At 36.0% G+C, this 20,663-nt stretch overlaps 1 protein-coding gene across 3 annotated transcripts in view; it reads right to left on the reverse strand.

The window, feature by feature from the left end:
- Positions 1 to 20,663, reverse strand: part of LOC111154155 (baculoviral IAP repeat containing 6) — a 232,730-nt gene that overhangs the window by 166,955 nt on the left and 45,112 nt on the right. For all 3 annotated transcript variants that reach the window (XM_022513574.1, XM_022513573.1, XM_022513572.1), the window contains exons 4-9: positions 16,555 to 16,748; positions 13,756 to 13,867; positions 11,698 to 11,780; positions 7,781 to 8,003; positions 7,541 to 7,701; positions 2,877 to 2,935 (exon numbers count right to left, since the gene is read on the reverse strand). In XM_022513574.1, coding sequence (XP_022369282.1) covers positions 2,877 to 2,935; positions 7,541 to 7,701; positions 7,781 to 8,003; positions 11,698 to 11,780; positions 13,756 to 13,867; positions 16,555 to 16,748 — 832 coding nt within the window. The remainder of the gene's footprint in view (positions 1 to 2,876; positions 2,936 to 7,540; positions 7,702 to 7,780; positions 8,004 to 11,697; positions 11,781 to 13,755; positions 13,868 to 16,554; positions 16,749 to 20,663) is intronic.

The following is a 20,663-nucleotide window of genomic DNA, read 5'->3' on the forward strand; positions in this document are numbered from 1 at the left end:
CCAAAGGCAGACACCCAATGACTGAGCCACGCAGGCGCCCCTAGAAACTTTCAAAAGTCATAAAGTTTAAATGAAAAATAAGTAAAAATCTCTTAGTTAAGAAATACATTCCCGGGGCACCTGGGTGGCTCAGTGGGTTAAAGCCTCTACCTTCAGCTCAGGTCATGATCCCAAGGTCCTGGGATCGAGCCCCGCATTGGGCTCTCTGCTCAGCAGGGATCCTGCTTCCTCCTCTCTCTCTGCCTGCCTCTCTGCCTACTTGTGATCTCTGTCTGTCAAATAAATAAATAAAATCTTAAAAAAAAAAAAAAAAAAAAAGAAATACATTCCCTAATTCTTCAGACTGTGTCATTCACTTTGATGGGAATCACCTAGAGTTGGTAAATGTAAATTCTAAAATAGCATCTATGACTTATTTTAGATGCTTCAGGAAAGGAACACATCTCCCATTCATATCATGAGCCTCCATAAACTCGCCAATAAACTACCAATATAAGAGAATTAACTTAGAATATATAGTAGTCCCTCACTTTACAGGCAGGGATACGTTCCAAGAACCCCAGTGGACACTGAACTGCACAAAGTACAAAACTCTATATGTACTATGTTTTATTTGTAAACATATATATGATAAAGTTTAATTTACAAATTAGGCACAGTAAGAGATTAATAGCAATATCTAATAATAAAATAGAATAATTATAATAATATACTGTAAAGAAGTATAAAAGTTATGTCAGGGCACCTGGGTGGCTCAGTGGGTTAAAGCGTCTGCCTTTGGCTCAGGTCATGATCCCAGGGTCCTAGGATCGAGTCCCGCATCGGGCTCTCTGCTTAGCAGGGAGCTTGCTTCTCTGTCTCTCTGTGCCTGCCTCTCTGCCTACTTGTGATCTCTGTCTGTCAAATAAATAAATAAAAATCTTAAAAAAAAAAAAAATTATGTCAATGTGTTTTCTCTCCCAAAATATCTTACTATACTGTACTCACTCTTCTTGTGATGATGTGAGATAAAATGCCTACATGATGAGATGGAGTGGGGTAAACGACACAGGCATCGTGTCCTAGCATTATGCTACTACGGACCTTCTGACCATACCATGCCAGAAGGAAAGTTATCTGCTCAGGGCAACAGTTGACCAAAGGTAACTGAAAAATTGTGGAAAGCGAAACTGCAAGTAAGGTAGACTACTATACATATTTTACTACAAATGAATGAACTACTTATAAATCCTAAAAGGAGGGAATTAACAATTTTTAATCAGAAGATCTTTTTTTTTTTCCATACCTACCTTTTAATACTACATAAGGACAAAAGCCCCAACCCTAAATGAGATATCACAGAAAAAGCCAACAACAATACATGGTGACTTTCTAGATACTGGGAAGTCAGATAAATAGGACTATAGTATCTAAAGGAAGTGAAAAATCAACTAAGCATAGATGAAAAAGACAAAAGAAGAAAAGGGATAAAGAAATAGACCAAAGATAGATATTATAATTACAAAAATACCTACTGAGATCATTGGACCCAGAGAAAAGAGCAAAGCTACAGCATACAAAGGAAAGGTTATGGTTAGAATCAAAAACTTTAAGAACAGCATAAAGGAACACTTAGTTCAAACACTTCACTTTACAGAGGAAAAAGTGAGGCCCAGAGAGTTTAAATGACCTGACAAGACCAAAGAGTGAATTAGCAGACGAATTCAAGCTCTAACCAGGTCTTCAAGTAACCTGTGACCAGTTTATTACTCTTTCCCAGACTAAGAAAATGCAATTGTAGCCCTTATCCGTTTTTGCAAAAAGACAACAAAATGGGAAAAGCATTATCTTAATCAGACTAATTTTTTTAATGAGTCTTTTCTTTGTTCTAGAGCTAATTATACATTTATAAATTATTCATATTTTCCTACTTTAAAATTCTTTTCATTGTTAAAAACTACTTCAAAATACCACTAAGGTTTGACCCCAGATCAGTCTAGTGTTGTCTGGGGGCTTTAAGAAAAATTTCATGACAATTTAGAATTAGACAGCACTTGCTATTCTATATACTCAATTCAATTTTTGACAACTGTACTATACAAAGCTGTGTCTCTTCCCCCAGAGATTTAACAAGTTATGTATGTTCTCAGTTCCTGAGATAGGACATTACAGAACAGCCACAATTTAATAACAGTCACTTTTTAAAAAAATACTGGCTACTTCCCAGGTACTATGCTTTACATATTTTTATCGTAATCAGTTGCCAAAACTCTAATTAACAGATGTTAACATACTTCTTTTATGTATTGGGAAAAGTATTCAGCCTATAATAAATGACAAGAATTTGAATTCTGATATGGAAAAACTATTCTGAGATGTACTATTAGCCTTGCCTATTATATAACCACATTAAAATTTGAAACACACATTTTCACCTTAATATTTCATAAGACAATGAGTAAGGCAGCATTTACTTGATGCCTTAATGTCTATGATTTTATACTTTAAAATTTATTCTCTTTCCCCATTTTATTTTGGGAATAAAGAACCTTAATTTCAATATTACTTTTATTTAACAACAGAATAAATTATGCAAATAAACTAACACATTCTAAAGAGCTTAATGTCTATTCCTTGACATCTGTGACAAAAATTTAGTAAAACTGACATTTTAACTTGTTTGGCTCAAATACATACCATTTAAAATTTAAGTACGGGACTCTACGTATACTAATTCAGGATCTTTAAAGTTTAACATTTGAGTTTTCTGTGTATATCAGTGAAAATGTAGAGTCTGCATTAACTAAGAAATTTAGAATTAAGTAATATTTAGCTCTTCCTATGACTATATAAATGTAAGGATTTAAACAATAGATTATCTGACATTTTTAACATACCTGTCACAGAATCTGATCTGGAATGCTCTTCACTGTCTGAATCCTCCAGTAAATCATCACTTAAAGACAAAGTAAAAAATAATTTGAATTTCAAAAAAAGGTATACATATTATGAGACAAAGAACAAAGTTGCAACAACCAATGCTCTGCATCCCAAATATAAGTATCCTACAAAACTATTAAAACTCACTTAAATGACATGTAAGTAGTCTGAGATCATAACTGATTAACAATGCTGGTACTGGATTACCTTAAAATCATGAAATAAGTGTCTGAAACAGAATGTGGAAACCTCTAAGAATCTGTAATAAAATTTGTAGGGATTTGAAAACTGTTAAGGTATGACTGGGAACAGTCGGTTAAATAAACAGATAAGAGTGAGGCAGCTAATAAAATCAAGTACAAGCTTCAGGTAGTAAAGTTTTAATAATTATTGTATTACTGAATTCTGGAAAGTTGTCCTAAAACCAAATAAAAGAGCTATATTATGTTCACGTACACACACACACACACACACACACACGCATTTCATTTTTATTTTGTGTTTGGTTTCTTTGTTTTGGAAGGGGTAATAACAACTCCCTAACAAGCAGGGAAACTAATATAACTCAGTAGTTAGGGTTTAAGAAGAGAGGAGGTCCCTCATTTACTCTCTACTCAGATAGTTAAGACATTGCCAACCTCCCTCTTTGCATCCATCTTTATCCTTACTCTCATCTGTTAGCAAACAAGAAAATAATTTAATAAAAGATCGCTCTAGTACAGTATGAGACTGTACTCTAACAAACAGCACCTCTATGGCAGTTCTAAAATTCTGATGATCTCAAATAAAAAAAATTAAAAGAAGCATTTTGAAGGAAAGAAAGTATTAACTCTCCCTCTTTGAAACAATATATTTCACTTACAACTGAAATAACCAGGCACTACAGTAATTTTAAGTGAAATACGAGTTAGTAATCTCTGTTTAAAAAAAAAAGTTTGGGGGTGCCTGGGTGGCTCAGTGGGTTAAAGCCTCTGCCTTCGGCTCAGGTCATGGTCTCAGGGTGCTGGGATCGAGCCCGACATCGGGCTCTCTGCTCAGCGGGGAGCCTGCTTCCCCCTCTCTCTTGCTGCCTGCCTCTCTGCCTACTTGTGACCTCTCTCTGTCAAATAAATAACTAAAATCTTTAAAAAAAAAAAAAAAGTATGAAATAAGGGGCAGGGATAGGGACAGGGCTCAGTTAGATGTTTCTGACAAATTTCTACGTTTTAAATTTTTCAAGTGGAAATAACTGTCTATAAAACAATTCTGTGCTATAATTTAAATAACAAAAAAATGTGCAAAAGTTCAAGATCAGCTGTTAATTAGCCTTAAGCTATTTAAATACTAATTGGCTGATTTCAGAGAATTAATAAAGAAAAATAAATAAGTTGGAAAAACAAACCTCAGAGGAAATATTAATCATTGGGAATTATCCAAAATAAAGAACTCCAAACCAAGATACAATAGCTTTCAAGTATGGAAGGGTTTTCACATTAAAAAAAAAAAAACAACCTAGTATTATACAGCTATTAGGAAAAAAGGTGAAATAAAATAGTTGTATGTTTTGTTTTATTTTTTATTTATTTTATTTTTATTTATTTATTTAAGTAGGCATCACACACACCCAATGTAGATCCCAACACAGGGCTTGAACTCAATGATCCTGAGATCAAAACCTGAGCTGAGATCAAGAGTTGGATACTTAACTGACTGAGCCACCCAGGTGCCCCAAGTAGTTGTATATTTTAAGAAGGTATTCAAGGTGTCTTGATATGAAATCACAAATAATGTTACAAAGCCTTGCCAGATAATCATCTTTAACTGGCAAAAAAACAAAACAAAACAAAAAAAGCTCTTTCTAAAGTTTTTCAAAATACAATCTTTTCTTTAAAATATAATGTGACAGAAAAATTCTCATACCATTACATAATAAAATCATATGAGTAAAATGGTTGAACTGTACACTGAGGGTAAATTTTATGATCTGTATACCTTAATAAAATGAATATGGGTTAAAAACAAATAAATACATAATAAAAATTTTATATATATAAATGTTAACATAACTGGATGATGTGACTATGGGTTCTCCGTTTCGTCAAGTTACTTCTCCAGATTGTCTAATTTTTCTATATTAAGCACGCATTAGGTTTATAACAGACACTGGATTCACTAAGGCCTTTTACATGTGCAAAACCTTTTGCAGAGCAACAAACATGCAAAATAAATAAGACATATGATTAAGTTTTAAACAGTTAGTTATGATTATCTATTTTTGAAAACTGAAGATACTAGTATCACATGGATACCTTAGCTTTGATATATCAATACTATATACACAACTTCAAAGTTAAATGCAGGAAATTTCTACCAATTTAAAAAATATAACATACAAAATGAGACAAAAATGTTAATTCATTTAATTTAAACTTGTTCCCAAATAAATAATCTTCCTTCCCAAATATTCTTCCCTGAATAAATTCAGAACAAAGACAAATGTTGCCTTTCCAGTAGAAATGGTCAAAAACAATCCAAAAGCAAACTATACTGCTAATTAAGCTTCTTGGCTAAGTTTTAACTTGTTCAATTAACATATTATTCTTTGAGCTAATAAAACTCACACAGTGTATTTTAAAATAAATACACTGTATATTGTGCCACAAAATCAGTATTAGTCTGGTTCTGTATATTCAATACCAATGCAACGGAAATCCTGCTACCTTTGGGGGAAGGGAAAGCCAGAGAAGGAGACTCAGTTTAGAGAGGAAGTTCCACCTCTACAGCTTCCTCCTACCACCCCAACCTAAGAGTACTCTTTCTGTATGAATCACTTCACTTTCTAAGAAGAAAAGGGTCCTTCTACCCTAGAAAGACTACCTCTTAGAAGCACACAGAGATCTGTATCTCAACTCCAGCACATTACCCCAACATAGTACCTGTCCACCCGAAATACTGGGTGTTTATTGAAAATGTACATTTTACCCAAGTGTGTGTGTGTGTGTGTGTGTGTGTGTGTGTGTGTGTGCACACGTATGTGTGTAATCTTACAAAGTACATCTTCATTCAATTTTTAATCCCCAAATTACAAAACTCCAAGACAAACGTTTTAATTAAAAACAGTGTTCAGGGGCCCAGTGTTCAGGGGCTTCACTCTGTGAAGCACCAACTCTTGGTTTCAGCTCAGGTTGTGATCTCAGGGTGGGCTCCACACTCAGCACACAGTCCACTTCCGATTCTCTCTACCTCTCCCTCTCCCATTTGTGCTCTCTCTCTAAAATAAATAAGTAAATCTTCAAAAAAATAAATTAGTGTTCAGAAGCACATACCAATTTCATTATCTTCTATTAATTTTCCACTAACTTCTAAGAAAATCATAGAGCTCAAGCACATTTACTTTCTAGTCCTATTGACAAATGTGGTCAAAACTCAGAAACAGGCACCTGCTTTTCCATCAAGCTGGGGATTTATTCATAGGATTTATAATAACTGAGAACAGCCATGAAGCTTTAATTCAGTCTGTTTCAGAGCTCAGCCACATTTACCTACCCATAATTTATATTTACCTACCCATAATTTATACATATCATTACCAAGAAAGACTAGACAGAGGTAACCTTCCCAACTAATACACTGTGAATTTTCCATTAATTCCATTAATGAAACAATTTACACTAATAAAGTTTTACATTAGTTCTTAATGAAAGTACATGTCACCAAACGGACTGTGAAATAAAATACTGTTAAGTCACCGACTGTGGTCTAACGTCTATCACACATCATTAACATAAGAAGCCCCTGCAAGTGAAATGACAGATCGCCTCAGCATCAGGACATCTGATCACAGTTATAGGCTCCATTTCACACTGCTACCTTCAGAATCTTAAAAGGGAGTAGCTTCTACTGCTTAAGACAAGTTGAGTGGTTTTTGGAACCCTTCAGTCTGTCTGCTTGAGAATACTGCATATGTTGCTCCTATAATCCTAGCCCAGTTTAGAGTTAACTGTAGTGTCTTGGGAGATGAGTGGGTAAAGTAAAATAATACTTTGACTCTCTAGCCACCACATAAATCAAATACAGCTACAGAAATCAAGATCGTCAGAAAAGCTGAATGGAAGAGAATCCAACAGACAACAATTTTACCAAAATGTGTCTGTACAGCAATAATTATCATGCCTCAACTCATGGCTGACTACTGATAAATTGCTTTAAATAATCAGGTCATCTTGCCTAGCCACAGGTTATTTCACTATTCATTAGCACTTCTACAATTTGAGGTGCTAATGAAAACAAGTGGAAACCAAAATCATTTGGTTCAACTGCCCTAGGAAAAGATTTGGAAGGTAAAATAACAAGTTTAATCCAAGGATTTTGTTTCATTGTTTAGACTTTATTCTTCAGTGCAGCAATTGTTTCCATCTGGCATAGACTGAGACAGAAAATAAAGTACATTTTACAGACAATGGCATTTCTGAATGAAAATTTTTGTCTAGAATCACACAGCTCTTCCAGATTTTATAACTAAATGTTTGTTCTCTACTCTCTTGAACTAATAATTTTTTCTGCCCCTTTAGTTAGAATTAAGAGGATATAAAATTCAGGAAAACACTAACTTTTATAAATGCCACTAAAAAAAGTCACATACCTATCTCCTTCCAATTTTGGTATGTCTGAGCAGCTAGAGGAGTCCTCCAACCACGCCAAAGTTGGTCTCCTTGATTCAACTGCCGAGCTTGGTTCTCCCGACAGAATAAGCTGTTGTACAATTGCTGGGTCATAGGCATTAATTTCAAACTTCAAGTGCACCTAAATGAATGACAAGCCTAAGTTTAAGACTGATTTTTTTCCTCAATGACTAATCTGTTACTTCATAACTGAAACATACCTTCATAAGTTTGGAAACATCCCATATGCAGATCTTTCCTCGTTTTGTTGCAGCAGCTAGAAAATGAGGGCAGCTCCCCGAGCCAAAGCAAGCTATTCTGTCAGTTCCATCCGTACAGGGAAACTGTGCAGGACTTGTTGCGAGAGTGACGGACAACGGCACATTCTGTGTGTGTTCACCTTTCACAAACGGGCAGTTTGGAGAGTGTCTCTCGTGTTCAGACCTTTACATAGATGAAGGAAGGAAAAGTTTAGTGAACAACAAAGCTGTCAAGTCTGTGGCTTAAAACAGAATTCCAGATCATCTTTTCTTTTTTAAAAAAACAACTGAAGTATGCTTTATTAAAAAGACTCAAATGCCACATTATTCAATCTTATCAAGATCACTCTAACATATCCAACCACTTACTACAGCAGCAGATTTTATTCCCTTTAATGGATTACACATAAAATCAATCTCTGACGAAACAGAAATGCTATAGTATAATTTATACTATATTCACATATTGATTAAATTGTGTAAAGTCTGGTATTTCCTCACACATTTCAGTTTAAAGTTCTCCATAAAGGTACAGCATGGTAACAAAAGGTAACATTATTCTATTATATACCTGAAATTTGTGAAGAGGATGTATCCTAAATTAGATCAACACAAGTACACACACAAAATGGTAACTGTGTAGAGGTGATGATATATTCATTAGCTTGATTGTGGCAGCCTTTTATATATACACCAAAACATCAAGCTGTACATCTTAAATATATACAATTTTTACATGTCAAAGATACCTCTATACAGCTATTTTAAAAATCACATATAATCATATGCCTATCTATATTTATCAGCAGCCACAACTGTAAATGACATATAGTAAAAACTCAATAAATGTCACATCACAAAGAACTTTTTAGTAAAGATCTAAAAGCAAAAAGATCTACATAGTATGGATAAAATGACCTATCCTAAGAACAAGAAATACATCTTATACATCCACTATAGGATCAGACCAGATAAATAATTTCAAAGCAAAATATCTTGCCAAAGATACACAGAAAGATAATATTCATGAACTGTAAATTATTTCTTTCACATAAATGCTTAATGAGCAAAAAGAAATGTTAAATTTGTTTACCTAGAAAATCCTAACATGTTTAATAGAAATACAACACTAGGAATTCTCAAGACTAGTATAACGACTCTAAAAATCTCAAATATTGAAAGCAGGATCAACTTCAACACTTAAAAATTGTGTCTCCAACTTTGTGACTTCTTTCTGGTTACTCTTTTTTTTTTTACGCTCACTAGGTGCAATTACAAGGCATTATCTGAAATGTCAGGATGCTGCTACCAAAAAAAGAATTTCCATGGCAAAGAAGGGACAACTATACTTACAAAATATGCCATTCCTTAGGGCGTGTATGTTTCTTTTTACAAGGCACCTACAACTTACCTATATCCAAATGTAAGCTCTGGACAATCTTGCAATATGCAAATGTCTTAAATAATTGTTTTTACAGGACATCCCCAAGCACATATTTTGACTGGATTCCCTCCCAACTAAATCCTAGGGTATCTTCCTCTTTCCACCCTTTTTTCTTCCCTGAGTTTTAACTTTTTAATTAAAATATTATTTATACGAGTGACACATAACTATATAAAATAAAGCTAAATACACTCAATTATAATATCCAGTTCCAGTAATCTCTTTTCCCACCTCCAATAACCACTTTTATGAATTTAAGTGGTATACTTCTAAAATTTTTTTGTAAGTTTTCATATACATGTACATAAAGATTTTTTCATTTTAAATAAAAGTATTACTGTATGAATCATCCTACAACAAACTTCCTGACACAATAACGTAACTCAAAGTTATTGACGGTGAATAATAGCAAACTATTGATTTTTTTTTTAAAGATATTATTTATTTATTTGACAGAGAGAGATCACAAGCAGGCAGAGAGGCAGGCAGAGAGAGAGGAGGAAGCAGGCTCCCCACTGAGCAGAAAGCCCGATGCAGGGCTCGATCCCAGGACTCCGAGATCATGACCCGAGCCGAAGGCAGCGGCTTAACCCACTGAGCCACCCAGGCGCCCCAGCCAACTATTGATTTTTTTTCATTGTTGGATAATAGATTATATGAGCATGCCACATTTTATTTGACTATTCCATCCTGACAAATATTTAAGATGATTCCAGTTTTTCACTGCAGTTAACCATCCACTTTATGCTTCTTTGCATTTAAGAGGAATTAATTCTCTCAGGTAAATAAGTAGAAGAGGAATAGCCAGATAATAGGACATGCTCATTTTATTTTTTAAAAACTTCAATCTCCCTCCAACTAGCTCTATCAACTCCTGCCATCAAAATATGAGAGTCCCATTGTCTACTTGCAAGTCCTCCTTCCCCCGCCCTGTACAGATTCACAAGGTACCTAGGCTCAGCTTCCCAACTCTCTTCAATCCTATTCCCTCCTATCCATTTAGAACGATGTCCTCAGCCCTCAGAGATGCTACCAATTGCTTAAATTTGAGGAATCCTGAATCCTGGGGCAAGAAGAGATAGAATCCTTGACTCCCTGACCATGTCAAAAAAAGACAGGTTTTGGGGTGCCTGGGTGGCTCAGTGGGTTAAAACCTCTGCCTCTGGGTCAGGTCATGGTCCCAGGGTCCTGGGATCGAGCCCCACATCGGGCTCTCTGCTCAGCGGGGAGCCTGCTTCCCCATCTCTCTCTGCCTGCCTCTCTGCCTACTTGTGATCTTTGTCAAATAAATAAATAAAATCTTTGAAAAGAAAAGACAGGTTTGACAGCGCAAGCTGAATATTTGAGTCAATTTACTCCCCCCAAAATATTTATGAATAAAGTTACATTCTATAATGTCCTGGTAAAACTCTTCAGGGATGGGTGAAATAACTGAGGGTCAGTCCAAGAAACTAAAAAATACATGTTAAAATGGTTTCTATATATATATAAATAGTTTCTAGGGGAAAAGACTGAGTTCCAAACAGAACCTTAACCTACACTGAAAACTGCACATGTTCAACTCTCATCCACAGATAGATGCAACTTCCATTTTTCCTACAGTACACCCTACTGCAAGCTGGAATCTGTATGTACACTCGGACAGGCTTTAGCTAGTTCACTCCATACATATCAGCTGATTAACATTCAGAAAACTCAAACTAATTTTACTACAAATCCTGGCTCCATCACTAATCAGCCATATGCCCTTTGGCAAATTTTATTTTCCTTATTTAGAATAGTATAATAATTTCTATCCCTCCTATAAAATGAAGATAGTAATACCTAAAATATGAGAATTAAACAAGTCAAAAATATATACAGTGTCTAGGATGACACCTGGTATGTAGCTTTATATAAATATTTGCTCTTATTATTACTATTTCTATTTCTATTAATAAAGCCTCAGCTATTTTTTTAAAAATTGGGTTTCAATAACATGATCTCTAATGTTAACCAAGTTCTAAACGTTCACCTATTAGAATTCAAAAATCACCACCAACTCCCTAAAATTACTTCAAAGTTAAAAACGTAACTCATAAGGCCCTGCTCCGTGGATTCCCTACTGACAGGCTGCTGGCAACTGACCAAGATCACACTGCTGAAGTTAACCATGCTATATCAACTTACTTATCATAACCTTCTAGTTCACGGCCTAATTCTATTCATTGGCACTTCTCCCATGTGGATTTTAGGAAGTCAAAGACTTTGGCTACTATACACCAAGTGATATGACAGAGCAAAGACAGTGTTATCTCGTTCTCTTATAACAAAGGCAAAAAATACAGATGGAAGAAGGCAAGAATATCATTCTATCTAGATGAAAAACAGAAAATTCAGAAGCTTACTTATAGGATGAATTTAGCCTATTATGTCCAGAAAAAGTAACACTCACCAAGGTTCATCAGTAGGTTCCCAGCAGACAAGACACACACTGCAAGTAAAGCACATGGCTCTGTCATCTCCAGATGAGGCAGGCTGCAAATTCATGATGAAAACAGTTATGGTTAATAGTAAAATACCCTTTTAATAAAAACTCTTCTAAAAACGTTCATAATCTTGGGTAAAAAAGCACACTGAGGAAAAGACAATTAGCCTATACACTGATTCCAAAAATACAGTGAATGCCCAAATGTTTTAAAAATTTACTGCTTTACTTGAAAAAGTGTGTTTTATAAAAAAATGAGCACTAAAACATGGAGGCACACACATACTCGATCTCTAATCTTAGCATCTTCTAAATGTGTTACTGAAATGGTTGAAATAGAGTCTAATGTATTTTATTATGAAAACTGAATCTCATACAACTGCACATGAAAGGCCAAATAAAAAGGAAAAGCAAAATAGTAAACCTAATTCATGTAGTATTCTTTAGTTACACAGGACAAAATGTCATATATATATAAAATAATACATCAAAATCTGAACTAAAATACAGCTCTGATGACAAACATTACTATTTTTGAGAACTCACTCTACTTAGCACCTACTATTCATATAGATGTAAATTCATTTACATTTTTTTTAAATTAAGAATAATCAATGCCTAACACAGGCAGAAGATTCTAGAAAATCTATGACTTGATCTCTTTGCAAGTATGGAATACAATGAACAACAATTCAACAGAAAAAATACCAATGCATCACTTCACAGAGACTGTTTTAGGAAATGACACCAAACAGCAATGAAGACAAATTACCAGGAAAAATGGTCCATATTCAAACTTTAAGTTACAAAAATAATTTCAGTAATTCTAGGATTAGCCGGCCTCCAAATTAATAGATCTTTATTTTCTTTTTTAAAGATTTTATTTATTTATTTAACAAAGATCAAGAGTAAGCAGAGAGGCAAGCAGAGAGAGAGGGGGAAGCAGGCTCTCTGCTGAGGAGAGAGCCCAACACAAGGCTCGATCCCAGGGCCCTGAGATCATGACCTGAGCTGAAGGCAGAGGCTTAACCCACTGAGCCACCCAGGCGCCCCCAAACTAATATATATTTAAATGCAAATCTGACAGACCATGAACAAAATAGTCAAATATATACGAATTTCTGATTTAATTTACTTAAGATATTCCAAACACTTCAAGACAACTAAGGAATAATCACTCTTCAGATTCTTTACAATAGTTACTTCAATATATTTCAAAGTTTAGCTGAATTCTAAAATTAAGTAAGCACGCGTTAAACTGACATTTAAGTATTAAATTGCTTAGATTCTTGAGCAGTGGTAGGCCATTCTACCCCACCCAGTTTAAGCCTCCTTTAATACATAATCCCCATCTGAAGTCATTTTTCTTAACTTCCCTCTACTTTAGCTCAGTGAACCTCTCTCTTAATGTCCCACTTTCATCTTTTTGTCACACGAATCCCTATACTGTACACTCTCCTCTTTTCCTACATAAATCTCTTTTCCTTGACTAATCATTCCCCTTTCTGTGCAATTTCTTAATCGGTTCTTCAACATATATATTCAGACTGCACTCTACCACGTGCAATGCTGATTCTACAGTTATGCAGAAGTAAGTGGGTAATTTATATCCCGACCAAAATTAGAGTCCGACCAAAATTAGAGTTTCAGGAGTAACTGCAGTGTTACTTTTGTTGCATTATCCTCAGTATCTACTACTCTGTTATGAATGCAGAAATCAAGAAATGAAAATAAACACACATCCAATGAGAACACTTTCCAAAAAGCAAATCTGAAGAATACTGCCTGGCTTCTGAAAGAAAACAGTTATGAAGCATTAACTCAGTTGTTAGTTACCTGTAACAAATTTTTTTTTCTCTTTTTGCAAAGGTACAAGAATAAAACAAAACTCACACAAATGCATACACACAAGCACACAGTGAGGTTGCATAAAGCAACTTTTTTGAGAAAGTATTAAATGTTAATGATTTTACTGAAGACTACAAAAGCATACTGAAAAAAAAATGTTTTTTGAGTCTTTTTTACCTGATGATAAAATCCAGCTTGAGCCATGGGATCTGGCTGTGCCCATCGATAGCCTACATGAGGCCATGAGGTAAACGTCTCCCGTCTGTTGGCTTCACTATACATCAGCGATCTATAAGTAAACATATTTTATGTAATTGAAGTTAAGTATCAAATTATAATGGCACTCCTACTTAACAATGAAGACAAATTTTACTGGATTATCAACAAAATCTGGGAATGGTCTAATGACTAAGTTCAAATGTATATTTTAAACTAAAAACCGATCGCTTTTAGGAATTTCCCTTAAACACTATAGGGAAAAAGAACCTATTGATGGCTACAACTGATAATTTCCAGGCATAGATTAAATTAATGAATGTTGCATAATTACCAAGCAGAGACCACAAAATCTGGAGACATAAAGACAGAGTCATATGCTTTTATCATGTGCCAAGTCTGCATAAATGGATAAAACCACAACCAAAGGAAGAGTGGTTTTATCTCAATCATGTTGAGAAAGTATTTTCCAGTTTAATTTTAATTTTTTTTTAGTTTTTTAAGTAGAAAGCAGTTTTCTTTCTGTTCTTTCTCCAGAGAAATCCTTTTCCAGCAAAGCTGTACTCTCCAGGGAATTACCAAAAAAGAAAATCTTCATATATGTTCTCATATTAAAATATATTACCTCACTGAGAGTAAACATATAACCTAAAGTATTTTTTAAATGAGTGGCTTTAAAAAAAATTTTTTTTTAATTTACTTTAAGTAAGCTCTATGCCCAACATTGGGCTTAAATTCATGACACCAAGATCAAGAGTCACATGCTCTACCAACCGAGCCAGCCAGGCACCCAACCTAGAGCATTAGTTCAAAGAATGATACCAAATTTAGAAAAAGTCCAAATGCTTTCAAGAAAGAAAGGACTGTAAGCAAAGGTTACTCTTCCAAACACAAAAGTGCAAATGATAACAGGAAAGGAGAAAAGGAAAACAAAGTGGTAAAGGTCATCACAGTGAAACAGAAAAATACTTTTCTCTAAATTCTTCCCAAAATTAGCACATAATTTCCTGTACTATTGCTAGTGAGCTTAGGTTTAACTCATAGTTGTGTTCTGGTTTGAAAAAAACAAAGTTGTTGGGTTAGAAAAGCCTTATCATTTACAGGCTATAGATGTCTTCAGGATTTGTGTCAGACAGAAAACCACCCACTTATTTGTATTACCAAACAAAAGAGCAATAGCATCTAACAGACCCTAACTCAAACCTCCAACAGACCTAAGTTCATGAATGTTCTCCTAAGTTCCTAGATTCATTCTTAATGAAACAAATACCACAGACTACATCAAAATTAGTATTTTGAGACATTTAAACACCTCCAGAAACACAATATTCTATCCAGTGAATGCATTTCCTAAAATAAGACATTCATCACAGCTTGCAAAGATTTCTTTAGAAACCCAGCTACTATTTGCAAAAAAAATAGCTCTGAAGGGCTGTTTTATAATCTCAAGACAGGCACAGCTCTAGGAAAAGAAATACTTATTCCAGGTACATTTCCCCCCTCTCCAGACATCTTCTGAGGAGTATTTTAATGATAACCATACCCCATATCACCTGGTAGCTATTCAGATTAAAAATGATAGTCTCTCTATTTACCCAAAAGACAGACAATGCAGTATTACTATACAATATAAAAACCCTTCTCAAATGTTAATACAACAAATATAAGTTATTTACATAATAACAGAATCACTCGACAACAAAAAATAGGCAACTAGTCAGCAAAAGTCTCAGTTAACCACGAGCTAAGCTATTAAGTATCGCAAACTAATATAAGAGCCACACTTAAAAGAAGTTAATATATTCAGCAGGGGTTTTGCTAATATCAGCATGAAAAAAAGCATAAGAAGTTATAATTTACATCCAGTGAAAATGTGAAATGCTACATGGGAAGGCAAATGTGAACTTATCAGAACTGCTAAATTTAATATTTCCTTATAGCATTTCTAAACTTAATACTTTTGGTAAGAATCTAATGTTATGGGGCGCTTGGGTGGCTCAGATGGTTAAGCATCTGCCTTAGGCTCAGGTTATGATCTCCAGATCCTGGGATTGAGCCGGGGAGCTCCCGGCTTAGCGGGGAGTCTGCCCCTCTGCCTCTCCCCGCTCTCTCTCAAAACGAACAAATAAAATCTTTAAAAAAAAAAAAGAATCTAATGTTATTTCAAAGAGAAATCATTTACGTTTTTAAATGAACATGTTACTGGCTTTTTAATTAGTTTTATACAAAACAAGACCTCAATGAATCTCTACTGAAGAAAATAATGGTTGAGGTATGATTTCTGTAATACACTGTTTAAATCCAGGGCAGGCAGCATAAAAATCTTAATTCAAAATTGCCCTGATTTAACTCTCTTTTTTTAAGTAGGAAATAATATATGGCTCTTATACACAGGTTCTGGCACAGCTTTTCAATTTATGAAAATTCATCTCAAAGGTCACAAAATTTCATCAAGGCAAAATAATTCTTATCTATTGAATAATTACATTTTTAAGGAGACTCAAATATTTACTAAGTACAGAGCTGGAATTTTCAAAACAGTTTTATGACCCCTTTAAATACCTTCCAAGCACCAAGAGAAATTGTTTAACAGAATTCAAGTACTAATTCACTTCAGTATTTTGTATGAGAATCTGGTTTTCCAAAATACTTTGATGAAATACATTTTGAATCATAATTAACTTTTTGTTATTCTTGGTTAATCCAAAAACCTAATCAATTCAATTTCACTGTAACATCTCTTTATAAGCAAGTTTATACCTGTCCACAGAACGGCCTGGCCCCACTCCAAGTTCTGGACGAGCACTAGGTAAGAGGTAAGACAATCTGTCCATCACTGAGGATGCCACAGGTAAGGCAGCAACATTTTGATTTATTTTCTTGAGTTCATTCACAATGGCACTGGCAATGGACTTCAACACATGATGAGGAAGATGAAATGTAACTGTGGCCCACTGAAATAAATTGGGAGTGTAAGCAAAGGAAATTGTACTCAACAGTTTAAACCAAAACTGTAACTTATACATTATAAAATAAAGAACTATTCAGCAGTCTCGGGTTACTCCATTAATTCATCATTTAAAGCAGGAGCTTGCAATTAGTAAAAAAAAATGAAACTTCAATTAGAAAAAGACAGCTTAGAACCTGATAGTAACACATCTTCTTACACAAGCATCAACAATTTAGGATAACAAAACTCACCCATTATTTTTATATTCCTCCAGCACATTTACAATGTTAAACACAAACCAGGCATTCAAACCTCTCTGTTTGTAAGAATGTACTTGTACAGTGTAGTGCTACTGTACACATGCATAGACATATGAGGATTTACTTCAGTTTAGCAGACGCTTATGTATTTATTGTGGTCACTATACACAGAGTAACGAAAAACACAGATCTGTAGTCACACAGACTTGGATTCCAAGATCATCTTCACCATCAACTATGTGACCCAGGTCAAATTAATTTCAGTCTCCAGCTTCTGTAATATGAGGAAAAATGGGGTGCCTGGGTGGCTCAGTTGGTTAAGTAACAGACTTCAGCTCAGGTCATGATACTGGAGACCCAGGATGGAGTCCCACATCATCTCCTCATAGGGCTCACTGCTCAGTGGGGAGTCTCCTTCTCCCTCTGACCCTCCCCCACTGTCATGCTTTCTCTCCCAAATAAATAAATAAGATCTTTAAAAGAGAGAGAGAGAGAGAAAGAGAGAGAGAGAGAGAGGAAAAATAAATACCTACTCACACAATTTTTTTTAAAGATTTTATTTATTTATTTGACAAAGATCACAAGTAGGCAGAGAGGCAGGCAGAGAGAGAGAAGGAAGCAGGCTCCCTGCTGAGCAGAGAGCCCGGTATGGGGCTCGATCCCAGGACCCTGAGACCATGACCCGAGTCAAAGGCAGAGGCTTAACCCACTGAGCCACCCGGGCGCCCCCTACTCACACAATGTTCTTATGAAAATTCAAGTGAGAACTGGTACAATGTATAATACAGTAAGCATTCAACAAATATTAATTACAATTACTTAACATTAAAATTATTTTAAAAGGATGCAAAGATGCTAAGTATTATCCTTCTGGAGAAATAAGTCTACAAAATAATTTAATTTCTATATCCTTCCTTGCTCACCTATGATTTCCACTCTGTCTAGTCCACTCTAGGCAGCCCACTAAATTATAACTTATCCATATAACTAGAAAAACTTTTGGACAGAAACAGGACTTGAATTGCTAGGAAGAAAGAAAGAGTGACAAAGAAAATGAAAGCCTCTTATTTTGTTCCTAGAACTAATCCATCCATAGATCCAGAGCTCCTTGCCTGAAACCCCTCAAGAAAGGGCACTGCAGTAATGCCCAGCATACACTATAAATCGTACTCCAAACGTTCCACAAAGGTACCTGCAGAAGTGCACTACAGTCATGTCGACTGGGAAACAGAAAATAGTGTGAGCTTTCAGGTTTTACAAAGAAGTAGCACTGAACTGATGTAAAACATCACTGTGGTGTTTTAGTGGAAGTAGGAACTTACGATGGTCAGACAGTTAATGGAGTTTTGGCCCAAAGTTATCTCCGTGAGCTCTGGGGATACCGTATCTATCTTGCAGTTATTTGTCCAGTTCCCAAAAGCGTAACTGGACGAGATATAAAACAGGCAACCAGAAAAATTTCCACAATGTTTCTCTAGCCCTCTCTAAGAACTATGAAAGGAAGAAAGGCCAAGTGGAAGCCCCTCAAACTTCCATTCTCTACAAATCTACTAAACCAGAGCAATACCACATTCCTGAGGAAATTTCTGAGATTAACGCCACTGTAAGAGACCTGAAAAATACAGGGGAATTCAGACCATGTCACCTTTGTTTAACCGGCCTGTTTGGCCTATGCAAAATGGAAATGGATCTGAGAGAAAAACTGTGGACTCTAAACTGTCAGGAGATGTTAACTGCAGCTGTTATTCCAGATGGGGTACCTTTACTAAAGCAAATCAACAAATCCTTGATATCTGGTAGGCAGTTACAGTTCTCTGAAATACTACTTTTCTCTATACTAATTTTTAAGAACCATCCAAAAGCAGATTGCTTTTATCTGGCAGTAACAATCAATCTTCAGTCCTACCCTGGGACTGTTGCTCATGTTCTCTACCATATGTAGTCCGTGGAAATCTTGATCAACTTAACATCCTGCAGACCACCACACCGGCCTACTGCATCATGTTGTAACACACTCTAACGTCACGCTGATGGGTCCAGATAAGAAGTAGCCAGGAACTCACATGCCTTAGTAAGACATACGCAAGCCAGAGAGGAGAATAATGCCCAAAAAACTCAGAGTCCTACAACCATTGTGAAGCTTCTGGAAGTCCAGTGGTCTGAACATGTCAGAATATTTCCTCCAACATGAAAGACAAGTTGCTACAACTTACAAAAGCAAACAGTGAAAAAGAGGCATAATGCTTGCTGGGCCTAACTGGATTCTGAACCCGCTCTCAGCATATTTCAATGCGCTACCCTAACTCAATTATCTAAGAACACAGGCCCAGACCAAGAAGCTCCGCACCAAGCAGGTCCTGGCCGCACACAAGATGTTCAATTTTACCACTGACATATTCACTGACACTAGAAGTGTGTACGGCAAGTAAAGATCCTGAAAGGCCTGTCTGGCAAGCTGAATTAGGACAATCACTGGCACAATGCTAGGGTAAAGCCACACCATTCCCTGTAAATGTAACTGCTCTTTTCAGAAACAGTTTCTGGCTTCTCAGTCCCTGACAGAAATTAATACCGATCCATGATCTGTGTGATCAAAGGCAACTTGGGGCTCAGTCAGTTAAGTGTCTGACTCTTGATTTCAGCTCAGGTCTTGATCTCAGGGTCATGAGATCAAGTTCCGCCTGGTGCTCTGCACTCACTGGGGACTGCGGGAGATTCTCCCTTTGCCCCTACTCCAGCTCACACATGTGCGTGAGCGCTCTCTCTCTCTCCCTCAAATAAATCAATCTTTTTTTAAAAAAAGCCTGTGTGATCAGAGCTGTCCATCATAAACTAGATGTGACATGACATACCAAACCATAATACTAGGAACAAAAGACAAGTCTCTTTTCATTGAGTGTTTATAAGAGATCAGTCTTGAGAAAGTCCAACAGGCCAGTTTTGGACAAGCTGAATAAACAAGGAACTCAGCCTTCTATAATACCTACTCTTGTTTTAATCCCTCCTTCTCATTCTACACTGATGGCTTCACAGAGAACTCCATACGAGGTACTTGTGGAAGAAAACCCTTGGCTCTGATGCACAGATGGTTCTGCATATTTGGCTGCTACCACCCGAAATAGATGGCTGCAACATCAGAGCCCCAATTTGGACAGTGGTGAAGGTAAATCTCAGCGGGCAGAACTTCGACCAGTACATGAGGCTGTGCTCTTTGTCTGAGATTGAGAACTGCCCATAAATGAAGATCCTCACTGATCAACAGACAGTAGCTAATGTTTTGGCTGGATGGTCAGGCATTTGGAAAGATCAGGCCTACAGTCAAGGGTAAAGGTCTAAGAACAGACCTCTCAAAATAAACAGATTGGCAAAATATTTATGAGGTACACAAATGCTCATTCAAAGACATCTGCTTCCAAGGAAATGGGCAAATTACACACATTGTAGGAATGTCACTTACCATCTTTCCATAGCCACTCCCAATGCTTTGCTCAATGGACCTGTATGCAAAGTGCCATGGCAACAGAGATGGAGATATGTACAGGTCCAACAACACAAACATCGCCGCACCAAGACTAACCAGGCTACAGTATTACTGACTGCCTAATCTACCAATAGCAGATACCAAAGCTGAGCCACCAATGTCACACCATTTTCCGGGG

The sequence above is a fragment of the Enhydra lutris genome, unplaced genomic scaffold (genome assembly GCF_002288905.1).
Source record: "Enhydra lutris kenyoni isolate GAN:26980312 unplaced genomic scaffold, ASM228890v2 scaffoldscaffold35, whole genome shotgun sequence".
Classification (NCBI taxonomy): domain Eukaryota; kingdom Metazoa; phylum Chordata; class Mammalia; order Carnivora; family Mustelidae; genus Enhydra; species Enhydra lutris.